At 39.4% G+C, this 16,406-nt stretch overlaps 1 protein-coding gene across 2 annotated transcripts in view; it reads right to left on the bottom strand.

Moving 5' to 3' along the window:
- Positions 1 to 4,303: 4,303 nt before the first annotated feature.
- SULT4A1 (sulfotransferase family 4A member 1) overlaps positions 4,304 to 16,406 on the bottom strand; it is a 32,713-nt gene continuing 20,610 nt past the window's right edge. Inside the window, exons 3-8 of one of the 2 annotated variants that reach the window (XR_004406152.2) lie at positions 15,748 to 15,828; positions 15,500 to 15,626; positions 12,106 to 12,200; positions 10,516 to 10,654; positions 7,599 to 7,728; positions 5,888 to 5,997 (exon numbers count right to left, since the gene is read on the bottom strand). Coding sequence is in view for 1 of the 2 variants with exons in the window: in XM_032986467.2 (XP_032842358.2) it covers positions 5,885 to 5,997; positions 10,516 to 10,654; positions 12,106 to 12,200; positions 15,500 to 15,626; positions 15,748 to 15,828 (555 nt within the window). In the remaining variant the exon portion in view is untranslated. Of the gene's footprint in view, positions 5,998 to 7,598; positions 7,729 to 10,515; positions 10,655 to 12,105; positions 12,201 to 15,499; positions 15,627 to 15,747; positions 15,829 to 16,406 lie in introns of both variants that reach the window. The other variant, XM_032986467.2, reaches the window with a different exon arrangement.

Genomic DNA, 16,406 nt, shown 5'->3' with positions numbered 1-16,406 from the left:
AAACCCACTGTGGATCTTCCTCTTTGGGTTTAAGTCCTACCAACTATGGAGTGGTGGCGATCCTAGAAACTGAAAATCTCTTGCAGTGTTTCAAGGATTCTCTGTTTCAGTAGGGTTAGAACTGCCTTTTTTGGAGGGGTTGAAGCACCAGAGATGATTGAGGTGCAGAAGCAAAAAAGAGTGGTACATGAATAACCTGGGAAAAGTTAAAATCTGGAGTGGTGCAAGCTTTGGGTAGGGAATATTCATCATCACCTTTGTTTCCTCTGGTAAATTTTTATGTATTTATTAAGCCTCAACCATTTGATTATGTGATGTATGGGCAAAAATAAAATACTGTCTTCCCAGTGGAGCTTGAAATCTAAACATTTTCCTTGATTCTTGTTTTGTTCTAATTGGTTCAACTGTGCTGTGTTCTTAGAGCTCTCACGTGTTTTATGGGTGACTCTTTCCAAAGCCGTGAGAAAGCAGATGTAAGGCCTGCGAGGGCTGAAGTTTCAGCACACTGTTACACCAGCTGTGCTACTGCTATCTGCGTGCGAGGATTAAATTGTCATCTTATGTTCATTGCTGGCAAAAGCTGAGCCTGTGACAAGAGATGGTGACAGTGGATTTAACGTCTGGGTGGCAGTTACTTTGAATATCACTCGTACCGCACATATCAAGCAAGTCGGCATATTAGTGATTGTGATTGGAATCAGTCTGAGCAGTCAGCTGCCATTACGTTACTGTTCCTTCTGCATCTTGCATGCTGTCATACAGCGTGTCTTATTGCAGCGCTCCCTCCTGCAAAACAATATTCCTTCCAAAAGTAGGTTTTGCTTCATTCACTCCATGTGGCAGTGTGGATCTGTCTCCCCTTCTCACTAAAAGACATGATTCCACCTTCACAGACCGTTTTGCACAGGTGAAACTCAGCCCATATGTGAAACGGGCTGTTCCCTGGTAGAGAGGCTGATTGCAGGGCTCTGGCGGAAGAGTTCTGACAAGGACTTGGGAGATCACTCCCAAGCCAGGGCAGCACCCAAGGATGTGCTTTGTCTCCTTGCAGCTGCAGTTCACCAATCAGCCTATTATCTGAAACCACCATCCATATCAGTTGTAAGTTAACTTGTCAGCCTGTAAATTAGGGCAGCTGAGGAGCCAGCACACATTTGCTTCTGCTGTCTCTCCTCCATGGTGGCCGTTTCTGGCAGAGAGGCAGAGTGGACAGCTGGAGGTGGTAGCTTCTGAAGCTATTGTAGTGTGCGTTGCCAGGGCTTGTCATCTGTGCACAGTGAGAACTCCAGCAAAAGTTGTTGCGTGGCTTTACCATTTTACCCGTTGATGAAGTGGCAAAATCCAGGAAAGCACAGTTTACCAAGAGAACCTCATGGAGGCTCCTGCATTAGCAGGGAGTACAAAGGCTTCTCTTTTCTTTTCTCTATTTGATTGGTGTGAACAGCTTCACTGTTTCTAAAACCAATTTATGGTCAGGAGGCTACGCTGCTAATAGTAATTCCCACATGTCAGGGGTCCTGGAGCACAGAAAATTGCCCTGCATTTTTGTAAACTTCTCTCGCGTTCATTTTTAAAGACTACACAGCTCGGGTGCTTTCAGGACACGCATGCTACATGCACCTATGTCTCATTCAAGCCTGAGAGCTGGAAAGAGGCATTGTTCCAGTCTGTCTGCAGAATTTGCCATTGCTCTCCCATCTGTTAGAGGGGTGATTTATATGCAGATAGATCAGGGTTAGAGTGGCATTAGTGGTGATGAGTTCCTCGCCATTCCCTGAAGATAAACCAGCAGTTTTTACTGGAATATGACTCGGCACTTGAGGTCTAAACCTAATTATGTTGAAATCTAGGTAAGTTTTATTTTTAAATGAAGGTGCACATTTTTGCAGACTCTCTTTCCTTTTTGCCAGAATTAAGCTGATTATTAGTTGCAATTATTTCTGTTTTATCTGTGTGATACACACCATGACAGGTAGCAGTTTTGTGATTCAAATGCTAGAGGACACCAGTCTGCAGATCCTGCGGTACAGAAATCAAATGGATTATGTAGTGAGATTACATATCATAATTTCTGTACTGTGTCCTTCCCATGGGTGTGGTCACTGGGTTTGGGACTTTTTGATGAATATTTGATTCATCTGAATCTCCGTTTAGCCTTTTTCCTTTGACTGAAAACACAAATGCTGTTCCTTAATCCTCCCTCTAAACCTTTACTGGTAGCTACTAAGTGGTGTTATTTATAGCCCAGGCGAGACTGAGTGGCTTATAATAATGGTGACTCAGGCCTATAAATCTTTATAATTATTGCCAGAACTGTTTGTGCCATGTTGTGTTGTGATGCTTATACAAAAGTGCTGAGAATCTTTAAGGGTTACTCATTAACTTTCTTGTCTTTCCTCTTTACTGCTCAACTTCACTGCAATGAATTCTTACAACCTTTTGTATACTAAACTGTGCAAAAATTTATTTTCTAGATTAGTTTCTGCTCAATTCTTTCACATTAATGCTTTGGAGGTCTCCTACTGAGGCAAGGTGTTGGCATTTGAGGCCCGCACTGACTGAAGCGGCAGAGGTGGAGAGCCAGGAGCCGGGGCGGTGCTCAGCCCAGCCCGGGGGCTTTCTGGGGGCCAAGGCCCTGTGAGTGCTGCTTGATGGGCACCTGCTTAGTGATGGATTGATCCAGTGAAGTGGGATATTTGGTATTTCCGTGAAGGTATATCGCCAAGGATGGCTGGTTTGAACTAACGTCGAGAGTACTTGGTGCTTTACAGGAAGTTGATCTGAAGCAGTTGCAATGAAGCCATCCAAATCCTCCCCGGGTCTTGCACGTTTTGCATCACTAAATGGGCTACCGGCTGCATAACTATGATAAATCTTGCTAGCATGCTAACTTTGTGGCAGTTACCTCAGTGGAAGAAGCTTACCAAATTTGAGTACTGAGAGGAGAAAAAAATAATACTGGTATTTTTGTTCTTCATTTACAGTGCATTTGTATCAACAAGGCATTCTCTCCAGAGACAACTTGGGGCACTTGGCCAAGGTGTGTCTGTATTTATATAGAGTCATGGTGACATTTGGCTGAGTCCTGAAAGTTTAAGTTGTCAAAACAGAAAGGAGCTTGATACCTACGGTTTTTAATATAAAGCCTGAAATGCTTTCAAGGACTAGATCCAAAGGTAGAATTTCAGCGTGGCTTATGTGGGAGCAGGCTTTGACCAGACTTTTGACTCTTGGATGAATTTCACCTGATAGCACAGAAAGCAACAGTCAAGGCGTAGAAAATAATAGCTCTGGCAGAGGACAGATTTTCTGGTCCTAGAAAGCAGATTCCTAGCACACAGCAACTTTGTTGTCTAAAACAAGGAGCACCAGCATAGCAATAGGTGCACAACAGATTGTCACAGAGTCTATTACTCTCTACAATAAGGAAATGTTTTTTTTTTTTTCTGAACTAGCTGTTCCCGCTCCAGCCTGGTAGCTGGTCGCCCTCTGCACAGGCTCAGTTTGGCAATGGCACATGTATACACCCGACTTAACAATGTGGCCTTAGAACATTTTTGGGTTTGGGGGCAGGGGGTGGTCATCTGCTGTCGCAGAGACAGACTGTGCCTGGGATTCCCTGGTGTCTTCAGAAATGCAAGAAGCCTTTTAGGCAGTCAGTAAGGCTGTATTGCTCATCCATCCTGGGATTAAGTGATTTAAGTAGCTTAAGTAGGTGTTAATGAGATTTTCTTCTGACTCTCATCTGCCAGAACTGTGGGGAGATTTTGTCTTCATCTGTAGCAAGAAGGAATTCTCATACTCCTGTCTTCTCGCAGCTTGTTGTAGTTTGTGGGTTTTGGTCTCCTCTATGACAGAGACTAGTAGGACTCCTCAGCATGGAGTTGCCCGAGAGGTGTAAGATAATAGCATGTAAAATCTTGCATGAACAGTGACTGTGTCTCATCTGTCACAGTGCAAGAACAAACACCAGATTACACTATCTGGTGGTAGTCGCTAAGCAATCGAGCCCTTTTTCAGTGTGTATTTAGATGAAGAACTCATTGCCATGGGATGCTGTCAATACCAGCATGAGCGGAAGAAAACGCAAAGATGCTCGGAGAGTCTGGTACTCTTGCACAGGTATTCATTATGGGATGCTGCCAGAGACAGCTCCTTGGGTCAGATGGTCTTTTTTGTTGATGCCATCTTTCTGTGGTTTTTCTGTCTTAAGTTAGGAGATGTGGGTAGGGGAGAGGAACTGCGACTTGTACAAAGACTACCTGGCCTGAGTGGGGGTCTAGAAAATGAGCAAACCACAATGCATGGAACACATCTTTTATTCAATAAGCAAGCAAGCACAGAAGTATAATGTGTAGTGCTTAATATTCATACAGTACTAAAAATATAAAAATAGAAATAAAATTTCACTGAAAGCATTTTCACTCACAAATATACAAGGAAAAGTGCTGTCAAGCCACATCATGCTACACCACTTGCCAGTTGCTGAACTGACAGTTAGTTTCCCAACAGAACTGAAACACTAAAAATCTGCTAGTCCTTCCTCATGGCTTTTGGTGAGCCTGAGTATCTGGACTAGCAAAAATGGGCCTCCTGCAGCTGAGAACCTAAAAAGCATAGATGTCATTACGTAATAGAACAATAAAGTAATTCTGGAGAGTTTTATACTGATAGTAGCCTGCTTCAGGCTGTTTGCGTACCTGTCATGGAAAACAAAAAAAGATACAGAAATAAACTTTAAACCTGATTATAATCCAGACCAGTGATGGCTAACAATTACTGCAACTGTATTCTGCGTGAATATTTGTGCAATACTCCCACCTGGTGGCATATTTTTAAACTCGCATCCTCCAGTGCTGCCGTTTCCTCTGCCTGCTTACACTGGTGTATATATTCATCTTCCACTGAGGTCCGGTGGAGTCCAGTAACACAGATGGTAACCAGTGCTAGGTGCCCTTAACTTGCCATGCAACCAGAGGATATCCAGCACCTTACCTTCTCTTACTGTATCTAATGGGTGAAGACTAACATCTACACAGGAAAGTGACATGTGTCAGAGACTCTGATTCCTCACGAAAGGCCCCGAACCAGATGCCTTGCTTTTAAGCCCCATTTTGAGAGACTGAATTTGAGCTGGGGGGCTTGAGAAGCTTCTGTTTGCTGGCCTTCGGCATGGAGCTGAAATTCATCTGTCAGGAAGACAGCTGTGTGCTGTCATCCGTGAAAGCATGGGTGGGTTTTGGGATTAGAGTGACAATCACAGCTATATTTCATAACAAAGCCTGTCTTGCAGAGTATGTCAGTGCACAGAACCTACTCAAATTATACAGATAAGGGTGTGCAGAACCTAATGTGAACCCCACTTTGATCAGTTACTATTTTGGAATGGGATTTATTTATACTTGATATACCTGCTATAAAAATAAATGTGACAATTAACCCCTGAGATCATTCTAGCATACAGTTTTGGCCTGTTACTTGTTTCCCTCTGAAATAATTTTTTATTTGGTTTACGGACATTTATTTAGGTTCTAGTGAAAAGCTTTTATAAAAGACATTAAATAATCAATGTGGGGCTGAAAAGGTGTACATTCTAGTTGCATATATGATACATACCTTATACGTATATAATACATTCCATAACAGCTGAATAGTCTAGTATTGTCTAGGAAGTTCTTGCATGTGGACAAAGGATTAAAATAGTAGAACAGTAGAAGATAAACAGCTGTTTAGGATCAAAGATAATTGTATCTGATATGGTTTACTTAGATTGTTTTTCTTTAAATCTTGTTACACAGAATAGCTACAGTAGTTTGTCCAGCAGGTAATAAATGAATGCATAAAGCACTTCTAGCTATATTTGGACATCATATGCATGCATTTTTTATAAATAAAAATCAAATGTGAGGTCACATTTTCCCATCTTCTGTTTATAAACTAAATCAAATTTCTCATTCATTGAAACAGTGAAGATGTCTTTCCACAGCCCAACTCGTCCTGAAACACAGAGAAGGAACACAAGTCAAGAGAGCAGACATAGCAGGACACCAAACATCTACAATCCAACTGTGCAGGGCTCCAAATATCATCTGTGAGACGCTGATCAGTCTTATCTTTCATTGAAAGCTCAATGAGACCTAAGACTGTTCATTGTCTTACACAATTCCCCTGCTACAACCCTTGCAAAGCCTTAAAGTAAGTATCATACACCTTTGCCATCTGTACCAGCCAAGTATTATACAGGAAGAATTCAGATTTTTGTGAGAATTTGCTCCAGCCTTAATCAGAAACAAATACAGAGTTTGGGTTGGGTATTTACTTAAAAGTGAATTTCTGATTTCAGTGCAAACTATGGCTCTTTAATAAGCCATATTCAAAATTACTGTGCCTTCAGCATACACTGGTTAGAGAACTATCCAAAAGGTACATGGAATGTAGAGTATTAAACTGATTATTGAATTCTGATTATTGAGATATAATACTAGCATTACTGATTTCTATTATTCTAAAGATAAGTTCAACAGATTAATTTACATTTCTCAGTATGGAGAGAATGATCTATTAAATACAAGTACCATGCACCCAGTTTGTGCCATTTAAATTTTCATTTTGAACACAAGGAATAGGAAGCTATTGGTGGATGCAATATGGACACTGAACACTTTTTCCTTGTATGGAGTATTCTCCTACTCTGCTGAACCCAACTGGTAACATACTCTGATGACACTGCTGAACCCACCAGTCAAAGGCTGCAGCCCCCTTAACCACTGTTTCACTGCAGACCAAAATTTATTTAACCCAAAGTCAGACAGGGTCACTTGTTGGTGAATAAGCCCCATGAGTAACCAGGCTAAGAGGCCTAATTCTCTCCTCATTTATGTTGGATATAAATAAAGACAAAATCCAGGCTTGTTCAACTGGAATAAATGAAAGGAGAATTGGGACAGTGCTACCAGAGAGTTTAATCATAACAGCAAGAACAAAACTACATGCAGGGAGCTTAATTATGCACTTGATGCATAAGAAGAATACCCATTTAATTTAATTACCATTGCTTTTATGCAGCAACTCTGTAATTGAGCCCAAAGACAAAACTGTCTGAAACATCTACAAATTACATATTAACATGATGGTGTAGTATGTGTGGCAAGGACTGTTTTATGAAATCAGGATTTTCCTGTAACTCCTGACAGTATGATAAGTGTTCTGGTTTGTTTTCAGGATCCAAAGATCAAAAGAACCTGAAAGTGACTGAAAATGCATCATTTATCGTTTTCACCAAATTTCTCCTGTATCAAAAAAAAATTAGGAATAAATGCTTGCAATCATAAACATCTGATACTGATTGCAATTTTGCTCTGGCAACGGTAATTGCATAAAGTAAGAGCATGAAACATAAAAGCCTGTATTTCCCTTTCAACAATGATAATAAAACATTTTCTTCCCCTGCTTAGGAAAGATAAGCCTTTTATTTCTGAATCTCCCTAACAACATGTATGGACAAATGACAAGTTCTATAAAAGACATACGCAGTGGACTATTTGTAACATCTTTTTTCTTTACCACATGAATTGATAGCTTGTCAAAAAGTCACCCACCTGGTTTATGATTTGAATCATGCAACTGTGTAAATTATGATGTGATAAGAGTCAAATATAAGTAACATATCTAATCATTGTTCTGCTTTCACAGCAGCTCAGGGTTATCTTCAGAGTAAAGATCAATGTGCTAAAAGAAAAAAAAAATGAAGAACTAAAATAAAGCAAAATAATAAAGTAAATGTAACTAATGACAAATTAAAAATATTTGAAACAAATTACAATAAGCTGTCATGTTATTGCCACCATTCTTTGTCACAGAAATGAACAGAGAAGGAACAAAGCACTGTTAATGAAGCTGCATTTTGAAGTAACAAAATGTTGTAAAAGCCAGAGACAACAAACAAAAGAAATACAAAATAAGAACATTTTTAATAAAAAGCACACAGTGAACAAATGACAAAATATTACATTAATTGCTGCAGCTCCCTTCTCTATTACAAAATGGAGCCTTCTTTTTGAAAGATTTGTAGACAATACAAATAAGAGGCTCTGCCCCTTGACCGGGGGTTTGCAGGCTCCACTACAGAACAACGCACACTGACACCACGTACAGAACGCTGCACGCAGCAGAAGCGGGCATCACCCCGTTTATCTGGATGGAGATGATCTGGCCAGCAGAGACAGTAGTTAATCTTTGTGCCTGTGGAAGGTCTCACCAGCAGTTCTGTTCTCTTTTCTCTTGTATTATCACCTCACCTTTTTTTCACAACCACCTTCCTGGCTTTCACTGGACAAGGAGGGGGGATTTGGGTGGTGCATAGCATGTAGCAGTGCTGCTGCTCCACAGATCTCCAGATTGTGGAGGTGAGGAACAAAGCTAGTCTTTTGTGTTACGTGCAAGTCAGCGGAGGGGAATGTGGCTCTGTTCCTTGTAAAATCTTGCACTGACACAGAACTCTTTACCCAAGGTCCTCAGGATGTCTTACCAGACTCATAACTTTGTGATCTTGTCTTCACAGCAGAGAAGTAGGTTGGTAATCAGTTAGACAATGTGCCTAAAATCCTACTGCAAACAAGATGGTCTGTTGTTTTCACACAAGGTACATGTTGTATTATATACTGAATTTTCAGTTTGAAGTAGTAAGGGGAGGGTAGGATTGGGGTTGAAAGCAAGATAACTAAGAGCAGGAAAACACACCATTCTGTGGAGACTCTACCAGAACCTTTAGGGATATATATTAGGTCTTTCAGTGAAACTACAGACTCCTTTTTCTTCACTGGAATTTCACCTCAAGCCAGAAAACTTGAGATAAATATTTCAAGAAGTCATCATTTATCATAAGTGAAGTGGGGAAAAAAGAGGTGCCATATCACAGAAAACTGCCCATAAGAATCTGGTTTCCAGGCCCTACTGTAATAACTGGAGTGTATAGTCCCTACAGAACATACTAGGGGGCTTTCCATACCAGGTGTGCAAAGCCACAGATAAAAGCAAGGGGGTGTGAGCAATGGCTTTTTTTTTTCAAGTATGACATTCTGAAATGTTTGTGCCAACATACAAACAGGACAAGTTATCCCAGGTCAGTTACTCTGACGATAGTCTGAGCTGAGTGATGGAAAACTTGCATAAGGCTCTGCCAAGACAGACGCAAATGTAGTATAGAATACCAGTGAACCTGCTTTCATGGGAAAGCAAACCTGCTCTCAAACAAACCTGAGTGTTGGTAACATTACAGTTTGACTGATTAAAGGTGAATGCAAAGATACAAGAGACTTCTGTAAGACGTGTGGTTTTAGTGTTTTTCAACTGAACTATATAACGTCAAAATGCACGGTAAATGAATAAACAACTGGCTAACTCAAAATTACTAGTCAAGAAGGACAGATGATATTTGGTATTTCTACCAGAGATTTGAAAATAATTATAAAAATTGCAGCTGATAAAGTCTGCAGATAACAAGAAGGTTGGCTGAGAGGCGTACTATGGAAAGGGCTCCTACACAGAAACCTAAGAACAAAGTATTCAGAACACGCTCCCTGAATAAGGGACAAGGACCTGCAAATTAGTTCCTCAGAGCAGACTCTGTGGTCATGATAAATGACACATGCTTCACGTACAGTGCAAAAGGTGCTGATGTTGCCATGGATGGACAAACAAGGGAGATAGGGAGAGAAAGTTCCACTTAAAACTGGATTAAATCAGCAGACAAAGTGATTTTATGTCTGGATAAGGCACTTGTGAGTCTGACGCAGGAATTCTCCATCTTATGCCCTCATTTTTTTTAAAAGAACCGTTAAGTGCTGTAAAGCAGCCTACAAAAGATAATTTGAGGGGGACTTACTGAGGTCACTCTTTTATGCTTGTCAAAAAGAAGACTGAGAAAGGACTTCGATTTGACATTCTCAAAGGACAGATGTATCAGCAGTTTAAAGGGCACTTCAGGTTTCTACAGAAAGACCTCCCCAGAATAAACATCTAGAAGCTGAACGCATTTTAAACAACTAAGGTAGACAATGAAAATAAAAACTACAGTTCCTTGTCATTTCACACCTTCAAATCAGAATTATCTGCTATTCTAGAAAATATTATATACTTAAACACAAGGGCTTAGGCCAGGATAAACCGTATGAAATTGTGTGGGCTTTGACACGCCAAAGGTCAGAAGGAGCGGTGCAGTCTTCTCAGCTTAAATAGCTCAATCCATTGAAGTAAGCCAAAGACTCTCTAACAGAGTGGTTTACATGGTGTTGAATATACACCGTTGATCTTGGATGTTTCCATCCTTTTCAGTCACTTCTACGTAACTTTACTTCAAAACAAACCAATCCCCAAATTGCACCAACAGTCAGTTACCTCCCATCACTTACATAGCAATATTTTGCCAACATCTTAACACATCCTGGAGGTCACTAAGTTGTCAACTGCTTCTTGCAACTTCCATAATAAGGGTTTTACTGTGGGTTTTAAACATACCCCTGCCAACGGGAAGTGCTTCTGCATTACAGCACTGATCAATGAGTTGATGGCAGTGTTCCACCATGGATTCCAGCTGTGCTTTGTCATAAGAAACTCCTAAGAACCTCACCAGTTGCTCAACCATTGTTGCTAGATCCTGTAAGAGAGTATTTAAAAAATAGTTTATTTTACAGTACTTTAAATTACCTTTTTTTAAACGAGTTTAAATGTTTCAAAGTAAGTTACATCCTGATGAATGTGAAAAATACAAATGCAAGTTTAGAAATACCACTGTCTTAAAATTTTGCTGCCTTCTAATTTGCTAAAAATAAACATATTCCAAGTAATTAGGGTAAGACAGGTTGGCAGAGAATACAGTCGCATAACCTTGCCTCTTCAAGTATTAGCATGGGGAGCTGCGAAGAAATTGTGATACTTCCCACTTCAGATAACACCACACACTTAACTGATCACACTTTGGAATACCAGTGTATTTTGGAGGAATTAAAAGTTACTTTTTGATCTTGGTAAAAATACATGACTACAAATATCATAACAGCCTTTCCTTCCTTGTTAGCTTCTGGGACTGCATTTATGTAGATGGAAAGAATCTAGTGAGGTGGCCTCTGAGAATAAGCAGTCATTAATTTATATATCCAGAACTTCAGGGTTCCTCAGTATGAACAGGATGTCTGGAACTGCAAGGACAAAATTACAGTGTTTATCAGAAAGCAGAAAGATACTGTGATGCCACCAGCTTTCGGCAGCATCCATCAGTGAGCATTGTTAGGAATGTATTCAAAACCACAAGTTTGAAATAACTTACACTAAACTTTTAAAATTATTCTCATTGTATTATGTCTTATTTTAGCATCCCTCTTCATCAGAAGGCTCAGTAAAGCTGAAATTATAATTTACTGAGCTTTACTGAGTTCTACTCTGATTTTGCCTTTTTGTAGGTTTAGAGATAGGAGCTGGGTTTTTCCTATGTTTGCATTAATTTTCCAGTCAAATAAACATTTTGAAGTATTTTCATTAATTCTCAAAAAATATTTGTGCAATAGGAAATGGAAACCAAAGTTCTATGTAATATTTCCATTAGATTTCTGATTAAAGTGGATTTCTTAGTCAGCATACTGTAAGGAACCAATAATTCTGTTCATCTTATGCTACACAATCATCCCTAATTGTTTTCAACATTGTTTCACAGAAGACAGTAAGCACAATCAAATAATCAGAAGAAATGCTAAATATATAGGACAAAATACTAATATTTTTTTTTCTCATTGATACAGCACACACAGCAAGACATTTCTTTTAAATTAATGCCCAAGGCTGAATGTAGCAACCACTGAACAGTCACACATCTCTGCCTTCTCTGCAAGTAGTTTAGTGCTTATGGATGCAGGCAGATTCCTGAGTAAATTACTAGGTTTATGAAACTGTTCAAAGTCCATAGAAGCTATTGAACGCAAGTACTTTAAAAAAATGGTATCAGACATTAGGGAGCCCAAATATGGACATAAGAAGAAAATTTTGTACTTTATGTATTTTAAACACTACAGTGCTAAATGTAAATAAAATACCTTTTTGCTACATCTTACCTACCTTATGCATATCTTCATACTTGAGAAAAAGTACGTTGGCATCCATGTGATGTTCCCAAAACTCTTGCACATGTTCAAACCACGAACCATATCCTACTACAAAGACATTATGATTGGCATGAGGAAATTAACACTTTTGTTATTAAGCCCTTTTCAAAAAGGAAAAAAAAAAAAAAAGGTGAAAAATAAATTAACTGGAATGATTCATAGCCCCAGGAGAACAGTGTCTGGTTTTGACCCATAGCCATGCACAGCAAGGAACTTAATTTAAAAAGAGTTTTTCTATGTTTCGAGTATTCAAAAGAACTAACTCACCATAAAGATAAAATGTTCAACTGAAAATGCCACCATATTTCATGATGGACCTCTAGGAGCTCAACATTAATACTACTGAATGGAAATTGACCCAAATGAAAAGTTACACAGATAGCTTTGCAGGAGGCAAATTTCTAGTGGCTCCAACCTGTGTGAATTCCTGCAATTAACGTATCTTACTGCAGTTTCCTTCACATAGAAGCTAGATTCAGCATTCATAGAAAGTTCCATAGAGTATCCTCTATTACAGACAAAGAATTGCTAACAACCATCGTCCTTAATTAAACAAGTATTGAGGAAACAGACCTAAAAAAATGCTTCATGGTCATTCCCAAAAACATAGGACATACTGACAGAATACTCTATTTATCATTCCATCTTTTGCCAACCCCCTCACCCCACCCCCCCCATAAAATCTAAGACCCATTCTCTTCTGTTGTTATTTTCTAAACACTCCCACACAACTTCTGTAGGTATGCCAGAACACAGTTTCAGTTATAGTGTAAGCAGTTATCTCAGTTACACAATAAATCCAGAGTACAACCAGATGCCCATGAGGTGTTGAGTGCTCCCAAAAGCTGAGAGTGTGATGGGATGGGGTACTTCCCATATATCACAAGTTGCGAGCAGGCCCAGTGTGCAGGGTTGCCAATGGTGAAAAGCTTATGCCTCCTACCTCCTGCAGGCCACCAGCAGCTTGTCTTCAGTTCCCCATATCTGCTGCATGGGGTTTAGAACTTGAAGAGAAGCCGAGGCTGTATGCTGGGAGGGCTTGCGCTCCCAGCACTACTGAGGCAATGGTTACTGGAAGCCTTAATCCTCCCCCCAGAACTTTCCACTTCTCTGATAAAGTCCACATTTGCACTGATTTCAGTCAATTTATGGGTCTAGTAGAGGTTCAGACACTGGTATTTATTATCTGGGGAATGTCTTTTGCTGCCAATATTACAAGAAAGACAACTGAAACAGAAATGTATTCTGCATATTTCTTTGTTACCAGTGATAAATTCCCCAAAAGTACTTCAGATAATCAAGGCAGGAGTTAAGCAAATAGGGTGAGCAGTTTTTCACATTCTTTCCCAATATTGTTTTGGTCAATTTTATCTTTACAGTCAATTTTATCTTTGCAGCAAAGCAGCTATAGAAAAATATTAAACTTTTTAGTTTTGTCTTTTGAAGCCACCTTTTCCCTCTTAAAAATAATTGTTTCATTTTGGTAACTGGGACATTTTCAATTGACAGAGGTCAGTTTCATAGGAAAATTATTTTAATCAGCTGACTCATTTTCAATTTTTATAAAAGTATTGGGAAAATTCCATTTTTGTTACTCCCATTCCACACACCAGTCAAGCAAAAAGTATTCATAGCTGCTGGTACAGGCAATAATCCATCAAGATTATGTTACCAGAGTTTACCTATGCTTTATGCAAGACACTCCCTTAAGCTTTAGAAGATAATGCCACAGAATTAGCACATTCAAGACTAATCCCTATACAGCTGTATGCTTTCAAGCAATATAGCTAACATACACTGAATTTGTTTCAAGATAGTCAGGTACAAGGAGGGGTAAAAGGAGTGGGATTGTGTCATTTGGGCTCAGTGCTTCTCCCTCTAGCAGTACTTTGACTTCTTACGAAGGTTTTTGGTGCTACATTGCTCCCATGAGATGCAAACATTTAGCTAAATGCTAAATTTACTGTATTACAAAACACTCCAATTGCACAATTATGGCCATAGAACATGCTGTGATATTTTACTGACTCTGGGAGGTTGTGATAAAACAGCTAGCTGCCACAAGATTAAGATATAAATAACTCTTGGGATACTTATATGAAAAAGAATACAGAACCTTCATCCTATCTTAGAAGACCTTCTAATGTGCCTTTCACTTGTCTCCAGTCTAGAAGTTCCCAATCATGGGCTACAGACAAACATCCCATTCTCAGGGAATGCAAAAGAAAAAGGTGGGCTGTAATGGAAGGAAAACATTTATACTCCCTGCACAAAACTGCAAGAGAAAGTGGCAAAGACTTTTAAAGCCTGATAAATAACCTCCACTGGTAGGCTTTTACTTTTTTTCTTCCCTTTCTTATTATACAGCTCCTTTAGCATTTACTCCTCCAGATTTCAGCTTGAAGGAAAGTTTGCTGCACTGGATCTAGAGGAGATCCTGCTCTCAGAGCACAAGGTACCTGGTGAATTCTTGGTATCACATTAATGTACCATAGAGAAGGTTTTGTAGAGAAAAAGAAGGCAGTACATTTTTTTTTTTTTCCCCTAGCTAGAAAGTGTGGCAATCCATTGGCAAAAAGCCCAGTGGCAGCCAGTTATGTGAGAAAACAGGGCTTGTCCTTCCTGTAAATTTACTGAGCTAGTGCAAGGGAGCTGCTTAAGACACTGCAGCCTGAGTGGGAACACAGTGGGTGGGTGTGTCATGAAACAGCCCTCACTCAAAGGAGTGACTGGGTGAGCAGCTGATGAGTTGTTGTAAAGCAGGTTATTGTATTCTCATTACAGAGGTGTATTTTACAGACAGCGAGCCTTCTTACAGAGGCTCACTTCAACTTACTGATGTATACCAGATCAGTCTCATGCTAACTGTTTTTTTGTTTGTTAACTGTTTTCTTGTAAGGGACAAACCTCGAGTTTTTGGAAGAAATAAAAATATTAAAGGAATTACCAGGAAAAAAAAAAATAACCCTGATGAACAGAAAGACTCCTGAGAAGTAGCTAACAGTGAGGTACAATTAAAATCAAATGATGCTGGGAATATTCACCACTTTTCACAAGATACCTGGTACCTTGCAAACTGAATTTTAGAAGAGCAGACCAGAGTTTTGCCTGAGCTAAGTGGAACGCTGCTGAGCCCATGGGTTCGAATATTGTAAGGCACTTATTTACAAGGCATAACCATACTTTGCATGGACAAATATAAGTCCATGCAGCACTATCCGTAGCAACCTCCTTGCTGTATATGCAAAACAAATGCACCTTTATCCAGTTCATTTCTGTACTTGCAGAAGGAATGTAGAGATGAAAATAAATGTGTAACAGCGTGTGCAGAGAGAACAGCTCCTTACACTTGTCATTCATAAACCTTCTGCAGAACTCCTGAAATGTTCCTCTGTAGCTCATGGTCCTTAGGGAGCGATGAAACTGGTAATAAGACACCACCAGGTCTTTGGGGTTGCGAGCCATGTATATTACCTATGATGAGTGGGGGGAAAAAAAATCATCTTATTGAAAGCTTTTTCCCCACCCTGTTTCCCAAAGCACTTTAACTATATATTGGCAACAGTTAACAAACATGATTTAATTTAATTTTTACCTTTGAATTGCCATTATGGAGGTCTGAAGGCAAAAACCGATATGGTAGGTGGCTTTTTATGAGGCGAGGAGATGTCAGTTCCTAAAATAAAGCAGACAGAAACATTTCTTATATGCATTAGTTTTTGGCACATCCTGAGCTGTCCTGAACTGTCATACTTGAAGCCCTTTAGTATACTGAGTCACATTCACAAATTCACTTCTTAAATTAAAAGCAGTCTGGGACTACAAATTAGGTCAGGAAGTTATATCTGTTTCTTAAGTATCAGAAGGCTGGATAATCCGTTGGGGTTTTTCATTAATTTTTTGCCCCCTTTTGTTTTCAAAATACTTCTATTTGTAGGACCTTCTCAGGAAGAGATTTAAATAGTTGAAGATTCTTAGTATCAAAATAAATTTGTTTCCAGTGATGCTTTCACTAAAATTCCTTGAAAAATATTAGAAGGTCTGAAAACTCTACCCTGAATTCTTCACTTCAAAATTTTACTCTTGCAATTTACTTTATCCTAAGAATTAGGCCTAGACAATCCAAAGGTTTATCTGAGTGTGTGAACATCTCTCAAACAGACTATATTTCTATGATTTGAGACCAAATTGTCTTATGACACAAACTTTCTTCCAGTAGTTAAAAACTGTATAAATCCATATTGGATCAAGCTG

Source organism: Tyto alba, unplaced genomic scaffold (genome assembly GCF_018691265.1).
Source record: "Tyto alba isolate M040663 unplaced genomic scaffold, T.alba_DEE_v4.0 Super-Scaffold_21, whole genome shotgun sequence".
NCBI classification, from domain to species: domain Eukaryota; kingdom Metazoa; phylum Chordata; class Aves; order Strigiformes; family Tytonidae; genus Tyto; species Tyto alba.
Note: the sequence above shows the minus strand (reverse complement) of the source record. Positions and strands in the feature narration are given on the sequence as shown.